Source organism: Cyrtonyx montezumae, unplaced genomic scaffold, assembly GCF_038088225.1.
Source record: "Cyrtonyx montezumae isolate F1298 unplaced genomic scaffold, pur_monq_1.0 scaffold_15, whole genome shotgun sequence".
Classification (NCBI taxonomy): domain Eukaryota; kingdom Metazoa; phylum Chordata; class Aves; order Galliformes; family Odontophoridae; genus Cyrtonyx; species Cyrtonyx montezumae.
Window position 1 is genome coordinate 847,396 of NW_027071881.1, and position 11,416 is coordinate 858,811.

Below are 11,416 nucleotides of genomic sequence, written 5' to 3' on the forward strand. Positions count from 1 at the left end.
CACTTTGAACCAGACCTGGCAGTGCCTGGCTTGCTGGCCTGGCTCCATGGAGCAGAGCTCCTCCAGTGGATGCAGAGCACCACGAGGCCGCAGCCCTGCAATTATCACCTCCTAGCCGGGCTTTCATACCTCATTTGCACACACAGAGACCTTAAAGTACTGTGTGCCATGAGCACAGCCCAGAGCACAGTGGAAAACAAAGAGAACCCAGTTCTGTCCTCCACCATGACATGGTGAGTTTTCGTACTCTGCCACCTGCATGGGGATTACAGAGCTTTTAAAATAATTTGCAGGATCCCCAGCATTTCACAGCAAACCCTGTCAGCTAATCGCCATTAAGCTCATCTGGCTTTCATCTCAGCCAGCTCTGAGAGGAGGCAGGGACCCAGCAGAACGGTGCTGGGTGAGCTCTTGCCATGGGTGCTGCCATCAGGAGCGTCATGAGTTGGTGCTGTGAAAGACATTCCCATATGGAGCTGCTGGAGCCTGTGTCCAGGTCGTGTCCCCTCCTGTATCAGTGCAGCACGAACAGCAGAGCCACCAGGGGATGGGGAGACCCAGCTCTGGAGCTGCACTGCAAAGAGGGCTCAGTGGAATCTCTTAGGCTAAAGGGCAGGTACAGGAGCCAGGGCAAGAAAAGTAGCAGCCACCTCCCACTGAAATGAAGGGAGTGAGGCACAAAGCATGTCGGCACATGGGGCTGTGCATCACTGCAGGTGGTTTGACAGGGTCAGTCCAGCTCTGATCTGCAAGTCGCTGTGTTTGCATGGTTTGATGTTTCTTAGTTCTCTCTGAGCTCATGCTCCAAGGGGAGATGCAGCAGAGCTGGGTCCACCCTGTGATGTGAACCACTTGTGTCTCAGAGTTCAATGGTCCCTTTCTCTCCCCCACTGCCTGTTTTACCAGGTCTAAAAATACTTTGAAGCCTTTTAAACCCTCTTCCCTTGCAGCCTCCTCCCTGCTCGATGACTAATGAAATCTGGAGCTCCCTCCTGGTATCTCCACACTCCCCTGGGAGGACAGAGCTGGAGCAGCTTTTGGGCACCCCACGGAGTCACTGTGCACCCACCACAGGATTATCCCCTGTGGGTTTGCATTTGCTGTCCCATTGCTTGGGATGTCCTCTTCCCCTCTCCTGCTTGGAAAGGGTTGGAGCTGCATGGCTGCTTTGTGTGTGAGAGCAGCATAAGTTGTCCCTGCACTGGGAGTTGTCTCCTCAGTGATCTCTCCTCAGGGGATGCATTTTTTTCCAGCTGCCTCAGCCTGGAGGAGCCATTCAACCCAACACCCATAAAGAGTTGGTGGCTCCCGGGCCTGCCAGGGTGCAGCAGCTGGGAAGGGTTTGCAGACCCCAACGCATAATGTGGAGCTGCAAGGCCAGTGACAAGCACTGAGCACATAGAAAACCATTCACTTTCTGCTTTGCAGGCTTTAGGCATCCTTAGCACCAGTCCTGAGCTCTCATAGCATCCTGAACTCAGTCCTGAGTTCAGAACAGCGGTGCTGAGCCATGCTGAGCTTTGGTTCTGCTCTGCAGAGCTGGGGTACACTTTGGGCTGTGTGGGGGTCATTGGTGGCATTGCACTACTCTGGAGCCATTTAGAGGAGAGCATATGCCTGAAGTGAGTACCACCGAGGGTGAAGCAGCTGTGTTCCAGTACCGAGTTGTGCATGAGCCATAGAGTGGCACTTCAGGGTGGACTGCAAAGCTGCTTGTGTGCTCCAGCACTCCTGAAAATCTAGCCAGACTATTAATGCCCAAATACCTACAAATCTTGATTTATGATAATACCCTATTTAGTGCAGTACTTAAAAAGCTCAACTCATTAAAAAACTTTCTAATACTGCATTCCCTGTGCATGTGAAAGTGAGAGCAAAAAGCTGAGGGGCCAAGGGTGGGCAGCCTGGGCTGTGGGAGGGCCTGTACTATGCTCTGTTGTGCTGTCAATATATAGATTTTCTTCCAAAATTAAATAATACAGCCACAGTTCATGCCCCTGTTATTGATAATGTTATTTTTAGCTGCAGGTTACACCGATGTCTGCTCATGTTCCAGTGCCTGCAGCCGGGGTCAGCGTGGGGCAAGCAGGAGCTCAGCAGCCGCAAAGCAACGAGCTGAAAAATGCACCAGAGATGGGAAGCACCGACAGTGGGATCCCACCACTGCAGGGCTGCTCTGCAGGATGGAGACAGGTGCAAACCCTGCATCCCACTGGGTAATGGGCAGAGGTGGGGCAGGCACCAGCTTATGTCCTAGAGCCAAAAGGACAGCATTCAGCAGCATCAGTACCACATGGGTGTAACCGAATTGCAGCAGGAGGATGTGAAACCTCATGTCTAACCTCAGCTAATATGAAGTGGCCGCTTGCTTAGCACTTGCAGATGTCTCTGTCCCCTGCATCTCCACATGGGCTCTCTGGAAAGCCCTCGTGACTCCAGCGGAGGCTCGGTTTTCCCTTACACGCATGCAGCCCTCTCTGCACAATGCACCACTTGAGTTCTGCACTTCCTTCTTGCGAGCTGATGGGACGAGATAAGCACAACACCCAGCAGAAGGAACTGGGGTCAGCAGAGTTCATCAGTGTGCTGCCCAAAAACCAGTGCTGTTCTCAGTGTGCTCACTGCTCCCCTTGTCAGACAGCTGGCATGTGGAAGGGTGGCTGGGTGCTCCTCCATCCCATGGGTGCTTCTCTGTCCCCTGGCTGCTCCCCTTTCCCAACCATTCCTCCATCACTTAGGTGCTCCTCCACTCCTGGGTGATCATACACGCCCTGGGTGTTCCTCTGTCCTCTGGCTGCTCCTCCACCCCCTGGTTACTCATCTTTCCCAAGTGCTTCTCGACCCCTTGGGTGCTCCTACATCCCCCAGGTGCTCCTCCATTCTCTGGGAGCAACTCCATCCCCCAGCATGCTCCTCCATCACTGGGCGCTCATCCATCCTCATTCCCCCTTTGAGCCCCCAGGGTGCACTCAGCTAAATGCTCCCAGGCAGAAATCAATGGCTCCTGCTTTCTCCTCACTTCTCCACTTTGCAGCCCTTCCATAACAGGCTCGTTGCTATAAATTATTCAGGAAACAAGTCAATAAAATGCAGTTCCCATTGAGTTCCTTTCAAAAACCTTAAGTTTTGCCTCACAGGCACCAGCTTTCTTTACGGGGAGCCAGGAGAGGAGGGCTGCTGCAGAGGAAGCACAGCCAAAGTAACCCCACCCATCACATCCTTGGACACGTGCAGAGGTGGATGATGCCCCATGCCTGGCAGTACTCAAGAGGCATTTGGACAATGCCCTCAATAACATGCTTAAACTTTCCGTTAGTCCTAACATTGGACTCTACGATCTTCTGTAGGGCCCTTCCACCTCTGGCCATCAGCCAGAGGCCATGAAACCCGTGGGGCATGAGGCAAAGCAACTGGATCCAGAATGATGGGTACAAATGGGAGTTCCCAGTAACTGTGTTCTTACCCGGGTACTTTCACAATGTGGATTTTCTGGTACCATCACCTCTGCCTTCCCTGTGTGAAAGTTAGAATTAGAGACCAGAGTAGGGTCAGCCGATGGACAGACATCCTGGGTTCAGGTTAGAAAATGCCCTCACATTGCTGACAATGACAAGGCCAGGGCTGCCCAGGCTGCAGAGAGGTCCCAGCATGGTGACCTTGCAAGTGGCACTGACCTGTGCTCAGCACAGACTCACAGAGTGGTTGGGTAGGAAGGGACCTCACAGCCCCCCAGCCCCATCCACTACCACGGGCTGGGTGACCCCCAGCTTAGGCTGCCAACAGCTCATCCATAGCCTGGGGCATCTCCAGGGATGGGGAACCCACAGCTCTGGGCAGCAGTGCCACCACACCACCACCTTCACAGTGAAGTATTTCCCCCTTGCATCTAATTTTCTGATGGACTAACAATGGGAGAAGAGCAGCTGCATTATGGTACCTAAGTGCTGCTTCCATGTGCTCCTACAGAAGCAGCAGCGGCCACACTGCTCCTGCTCAATCTCTCTCGTGCTCAGGATGTGCGTTTGTCACAAGTGGGGAAAGCAAAAGCACGTGGTGCAGAGGGACGTCCGCTGGGATGCGGGTGGAGCAGGGCGTCTTCAGAGCCAATACTGCGGTGGAAAAAACCCAGTGTTTGGAGGAAACAGCTCCTGCTGCCTGCCTGAGGCTTACAAGCGGGGCAATCACAGGCACAAAAGGCTGCAAAGTTCCTTCCTGAGATCCAAATATTAGTTTTTACTCATTTTCCATTTCTGAAAACAAATGCCGCTGGCCTGGAGTGCACTAGCAAGCCATTTCACTTCCCAGCCCTGGAACAAAGGGCTGCACTGTGGTGTGCTTCCAGCTCTGGGACTGCTGCTGGAAAGGAATCGAGAAGGCAAAACCCTGCCCTGGGCGTGGAACACATGCCTGTGCCATCCAGCAGGATATGGAAAATTGCACTTGAACTGCACACAGAGGATCCAGAGCCATCAGGAGCCTCTCTGGAGGCAGAGAAGTCACTGCACGGCCACCACTGCACTATGGCACCGTGTGTGGAGGAACCCTGCTCCACGCCTTCCTGGCTTTCCCCAGGGATGCTGCAGCAAAGCCTTGAAATCCTCCAAGTGTTTGTGATCATCATACTAAATATGTCCAATTTAATTATTTCTATGCCATTCTGGAAACTCCCAGGCTGCAGCATGGAGCCAGCACAGCACAGGTCCTCACTACCTCCTCCTCCCAGAGGAGACCCGCGGAGACAAGGGACATACAAACACACCATGAGAGCTCAGACCCATGGAAGAGCAGCACCCAGCACTGCTGTGAAGAAAATTCTCCACATTCCTTCAGGCAATGGGGACTTGGAGCACATTTTTGGATGCTGTCTCCTGGCTGAGTGCAGCCTCACCCATCCCAGTGGTGTGTGGAGCTGAACACTGTCCTCAACCCTCAGGGCCACTGCTACACTTGGGTGCTGTAAGCACAACACATCCCTTGAAGGCTAAAAGCAAATGGGCATTTGGAGGCGCTCAGAAACCTACGACTCACTTAGCAGAAAAGAGCTTGGCAGACTCCAATCCTCCATTATCTCTGATAGCAATCAGCAGCTCTCAACATCTCCACACTGCAGAATCTCCTTTTTCCTTCTCCCAAGGGGAAGAGAAGGTGGAGATATATACAGAATAATTGATCACGTGGCAGCAGAAGGGGGGAAAAAGGGTTAAAACCATCAACAATGCAATGCATGCAGTGCGGCTGATTGCCATTTCCACGTGGTGGCTGATGAGCAGGAAGACTTGGCTCAGCTTTGACTCGGGTGCATTCTTTTGGCAAAGCGTAAGAGATGTGAAGTGGGATGTCCCGCAGGCACTCCCAGCAGGACCAGGCAGCAGAGCACAGCCCCAGCCCCAGTAAAGAAGACAGAAGCCTGACACAAGAGGCACAGGGCGTGCTCCCCAGATGGGCATTTGCAGCAAACTTGGATATCTCTGTTAAAAAAATAAAACGGGAATGCGTGAGACTGTGCCTATTTCTAGCTGTGGCTCCTCCCCTGTGCACTTGGCCTCCTCCACGACTCAGTAATTCAAGGCACTGCTTTTGGAGTTATAAACAGAGGCCAAGTGGGACTGCCATTGCTGAGCAGACAAACAAGAGCAGAGCATGGGGTGAGCCCGTGGGGGTAGGGGGGTCTGCAGCAGCAAAGGGACCCAGGAGTGTGTACCTTTGCACCCTCCAGACAAGTGTTTACCTCCACAAAAGCAGCCAGTCCTCGCTGGCTCTGTAGGAACATTTCATTCCCATCTGTGAAGTAAACAAAGTGCTTCTTGCTGGGAAAGCACGGGATCTCCACCAGGTTACGGACTGGGAAGGACGCCACCAACAGAGGTTTTCCCAGGCAGCACGGGACTCAAGGACTTCCTCTCCCCCACTCCAGCCATGCCTTCAGAACTTCCCACATTGCCAGAGGAAGGGTGACTTCTGCTGGGAGCACTTCTGGAGGCCGTTCTGCTGGAGCAAGCGGCACATGGGATATGACACAATGCCAGCACACTGCAGGTGCTGGAAATCAACAGCACGGGTGATGGCAGCCACGTGGAGCTGGACTGCAAGGCCCCTGGGGGTCCCTTCCACACCAGGACATTCCAGGACCTGGGGCTGCCAGGAAGAACAGGGACAAACCATGGGTGTGTATGGCAGTGCACTTTGTGCTTACAGAACCTTGTATGCTTGTCCACTTTATGTGAACACAATGACTGGAAAACACTATTTTCCAGTCAGCAACTGCTAATTAAAATAGAAAGCAATGCCATACACTCTCTAGAGAGCTCTGGGCTGCTTGCATGGAATAAAAGAGACAAATGTTAACAATAACAGCAAGTCTTCAGCCCTGCCCTGATGAGAGAAGCCTCTGCTCCCAAAGGGTCCCTTTGTTTGCTGCAATTTGCCTCCTCGTTCTCCATGGTAAATATTTAATGTGCCATCACCAGCAGCCCAGCTGCTGGGAGAAAAGTGCTTTCTGGGTCTGTGTCTGCGGGCCACGAGACAAAGCGAGAGGTGGGGGGTGAGAGACATAGGGCCCCCAGGACACACCAAAGCCCATGGCAGTGTTGGGTGCCTTGGGATGGATGTGCACAGAAATCTGGTCTGTGCACGGAGCAAGGCCATCAAACTGAGACTAAGTGTAGTTCCATAAAACTGCGAAACAGTCAGGCTGTAACAAAAGTAGAAGGCAAAATTATTGAAGTGCTGCAAAATGATGGTTGCAGATCTGGTAGTGAGAGCCTGCCTGTCCCAGCACCAAACCAGCACGGGGGGCAAGGAAGGCAAGGCAAGGAAGGGATCAGTGAGCGCACGCTGAGCCCCATGGGCAGGCACAGAGGTGGAGGTTACACACCAGTGGCACACTCACCTGGAGGTGTCCCTGGATGAGCTCCCCAGGGCATGAGCCCAGAAACATCCCACCAAAGGAGGAACTGAAATTCTTCTGTTACAAAAGGAAGCTGCACATGCTAGGACATAAAATATTAAATGTCTGCACACAGTTTGAGCCAGGAACTTTTCCTACTGCGTGCATACTGGGGGTGGTTTACCTGCCACCCTGGAACAGCAAACAATGCACAACATGGCCAGCAGCAGTCAAGGACACACACATCCGGGCCACAGCACCACTGATTGCTAGCTCCCTCCAGACACTCTGTCCCCAGGAAGTTTTCTTGGTTGCTGACTGTGCAAAATGAATCAGAGGACCAGGGCCTGGCCCTACCTCTGCTCCTCATGCTGCTGCATCACCCAGGCTGTGGTAACAGCAGCAGGACTGGGGTGCCCCGACTGCCCCAGACAGATCCTTTTAGGACTGGGTGGGTTTAAGTTAATTCTTCTGTACCTATGCATAGCTGACACTGAGCTGCAAAACTAGAGGTGACCAAGTGAGGATGGAGTCTTGCAGTGTCGCTATGGACCCAGCTCCACCAGCACCTCCTTTTGCTGCCATCCGCAGCCCCACCTGCTCCCTGCACCCACTTCATGAGTTCAGCATCACAGAAAAACCTCAGTTATTTCTGCATGTATTAAAAAAAATAAATCCCATCATCTCAGATTTCATTAAAGGGAAAGGCAGACCTCATGCAGCTAATCCGGGAGAAGAGAAACTATTTTCTTTCACACAGATGAAGTCGTGGGGATGGAAATAAGTTCCTAAGCAAGACTTGCTGACTGGAACTGGGATGACTCATTTCTTCACTGCTGAAGTTGTATTCACTCCCAAGCACCTCTAATTCCTATTACAACAAAAGACACTGAGAGCATTGGGGATCACTCAGGACAAGGCACAAGAGCTTGATTTCCTGGAGATGAAAGAGCAGAGAATTAATCCCTTGTACCACCGGCTCCCCCAGGATGGGCTCAGCTGGCTTCATCCCTCACCCTCCATAGACAGGAGCTATTTTTTCCTGTTCTTGCCAGTGTCAATATGTTTCTTTAAATATCTGTACAGAGAGGCAATATATATAGCAACACTCTGGTGCTTTGAAAGGAGCCTCATTTCCTGTGTAAGAACTGAAGTTCTTGGCAAAACTGCCAGCGGCTGCAGCATCTGAACCACAAAAATTGTTTTGTAAAAGCAAAGATGTCAGAAGCAAAACGGCATTTCCTCCATGAGGCCAAATCACAGTGAACTGGCTCCTGGATGGGGAACATCACAGAGCTCACTGCAATGCATGCAATGGGATTTGGAGTGCTATGGGAGCAGGGCTGCTCCCCACCCATGCCCACTTGCAGAAGTGGCTCCAGAAGTGGTGCAGCAGCAGAAGACAGCAAAGGCTGGTGGCAGAGCTCGTACTGCAGGAGATGGCACAGAGCAGAGCTCTGAAAAATTCCTTCTGGGAGCTCAGTCACCACCTGTGGCTGTAGTGATGTCTTCCTAAGGGGATTTATTTCTCAGGCAGAAGATGCTATTAGTGCTGGTCCTGTACCAGTGTGTGTCTGTAAGCCCCCTATGGCTGCACACAAGGAAGGCACGGTGGCTGCAGTGGGTGATTTGCAGTCTGCGTTTCTCCTCACCAGGAACAACTTGCAGAGAAGTGCAAGCTTTTCAGATTTCCTGGAAGAATTTTATGCAAGAAACATTTTCTCCCAACACTTGCTGTAATCAAGAGAAAGCCCAGCAGACAAATGTCCAAGGACACTGATGGGCATGGGACAGGGCACAAAGCACACAGGTGTCCTCTCTTCAACGCCAGGCACCACCTCCAACAGCACCACTGCCTCTAAGGCCCACACAACAAGGTCTAACATGGACACAACATGTACTCCTAACATGACTCTCCTCAAGCCTTGGGACAGCACTGAGATCCACAGCCATGACAACAGCCCCATCCCAAGCCAGGCTGCAGCCCAGAGGGGGATACGTAAGTCAGGCCAGGAGCATCCCCACAGCCAAGCATGCCACTCTTCGCTGCTGCACTGGGCAACAACACCCACTGAGGAAGCCTCTGTGAAGCTATCTGTGCGGATCCTCTGCATCTCACAGAAATCCTCCCTCCTCCTGAAGCCATCTCAAGATCTTGGCTCACCCAAATGCCAAACACCTCATCTCTGCCAAGGCAGTGCATCATGTTCACACACTGCGATATCAAGATATGCTTCTCAGCCCCATCCTGGCATGGGAACACTCATGGAGGAAGGAGCAGGGAGGAGAGGGGAAGCCAGGCAGGGAAGATCCAGAGGAACACACCCAAGGGAGGGGGGGTCTGGGTTTCAGCCCTTCCTTGCACACCTCCAGTACAGGTGAGCCTCAGCACAGAAAGATGGCATGACACCCCATAACCACCACCAGGGCTTTACGGGGTGCTCTCATCTCCCCGTTGACCACATGAGGTGGTGGTGCCCAACTCCAGCAGGTGTTACCCAGGAGACCATGAGCCCTTCTGACATGCTTTCTAGGACCCTAGGACTCTTTCAGCCCCAAACATTTTTCCATGTTTTGATGGTCATGTTTGGGAGCAAGAAAGGGATGGGGCTGTGCATGCAGAAATACAGGTACAACCTTCATTTGGAAAACTGTCAAGCAGATAGAACTTCGGTTAAGAATTAAAGCAATAGAGAAAACAACAGCATAAGGTTTCTGCAATAAAACCCCAGAAAGAAGTTTGACAAACATTGTGGATGACCAATGTGTGGAAGATCTGAGGGCACCTCCAAGTTCCCTAAACTACAGAGAGAGAATTATGCAAAGGGAACAGGGCAGGAAATTGCACAAAGCTGAACACCCACAGGAACTGAGAGCCACGCAGGGCCCAAGGCAGTGCCAAGAACAGCTGCTGGGTCCTGTGCACGCAGGGTGTGAGCCTCACCCCACCTGAAATCCTCACATTTCCCCTCCTGTGAAGCTGCTGGAGCTGCTCCCGGTTAACTGACACTATGAAGCCAGCAGACACCCACTCCATCCCCCAGCTGCCTCCCACCAGCTCCCTGAGATCTGTGCCTCACCAGGGGAACTCCCCAGCTGCTCCCACACGCCCCTTGTCCCCACATCACCTTCTTTCCCCCCAAGGAATCTGTGCACCCCTGCTTCGCCAGCAGAGCCAAGGCTGTGCCTTCAGGAAAACAGGGCCAGGCTCCACTGCTGCAGCACAGCCCAGGGCCACACCAACGGTGTGCCAGCTGTCCCTGAGACACAGGGGTGACAGCTGTGGGGACCTGAACCATGGGCCCGATGCCAACAGGCCAGACCCCACGGCAACTGCCCTATGGGCAGCACGGCCCAGGCCACCACAGTCCCACCCAAGATGGCGGCCAACAGCCCACCTGGCTGAGCGGCGCAGGCCCCGCCCACTCGTGTTATCCCCGCCCACTCGGGATGGCCCCGCCCATCCAGGGCTGCTCTGCCCAATGGAGCCCTCTCCCACCACCCGGCTCTTTCAACGTAGCCCCGCCCACATCCACAGGTTCCGCCCACTGCACCCTCTCCAGCTCACCTGGCCCGACCACACCCACTCCTCAGCCCCGCCCACCTGCCACACCCCCACCTGCCACAGCCCCGCCCATTTGTGCTGCCCCACTCCCGCTCCGGTTCCCGCCCCCCGGGGCGGTACCACCCGCCGGGGCCGCCCTGCCCGCACCTGGGCACGCTCGAAGCTCTCCGCCTCCAGGCCGCCGCCGCCCGCCCTCCGGCTCAGCACTCTGGGCAGCGGGTTGGCCGCCTGCCGCATGGAGCTGCTCACGCGGTCCATAGCTCCGCCGCGCCGCTCCCGCTCCGTCGCGCACTCGCCACCGCTCCGCTCGGCGCCGCTGCCGGCAAGGCCGCGCGCCATTGGCCCCTCTATCTGCCACTCACGGAGCGGTCCGCCCCTCCCGCACCCCGCCCTGCTTCCGCCCTTTTACTCTCATTGGCTGCTCCTAACGCCACTCAGAACGAGCCCTCGGGAGGGCAGGTCCCTAGCCGCGCGGGCGGACAGCTCACGTGATCTCCGCCGAGCTCATTGGTACGGCCGCACGCCGCTCAACATTAGATCCCGCCTCGCCTTCAGGGGCCGCCCTCTCGGAGCCCCCCCCCCCGCCCTATGGTCCAACCCCCTCGCGAACTCTGCGCTCGCGGCGTCTGCCGCTCACGCACGCCGTCCTCCCTCGCTCCTCGTCCGGAGCGTCCGCGCGTGGCAGCGATGGAGCGTGGCGGCCCCTGGCGGGCGGGGTCTGCGTGCACGGAGCAGGCGGCGGCGCGCTCGGGGCCACCGGCAGCACCCCGCGGGGGGAAGGTGGCGGGGAAGGGTTGTGGGTAGGGGGCTGCGGGGCGGGGGGCAGCTGCAGGCCCCCACGGGCACAGCTCGCTGCGAAGGCGCTCCGAGGCCGTTCCCTGGTTAATCCCTGGCGATGGCGGAGGGAAGCGCGGGGGGCTGAGCTGGGACTGTGCCACCCGTGTTCTGGGGCCGCAAAAGCAGAC

The 11,416-nt window shown here is 54.8% G+C and overlaps 1 protein-coding gene across 1 annotated transcript in view; it reads right to left on the minus strand.

Moving 5' to 3' along the window:
- HIP1 (huntingtin interacting protein 1) overlaps window positions 1–10,741 on the minus strand; it is a 34,087-nt gene extending 23,346 nt beyond the window's left edge. The window contains exon 1 of the mRNA XM_065731669.1: window positions 10,599–10,741. Within this exon, the coding sequence (XP_065587741.1) occupies window positions 10,599–10,709 (111 nt within the window). The 5' untranslated portion in view covers window positions 10,710–10,741. The remainder of the gene's footprint in view (window positions 1–10,598) is intronic.
- Between the last annotated feature and the right edge of the window lie 675 nt (window positions 10,742–11,416).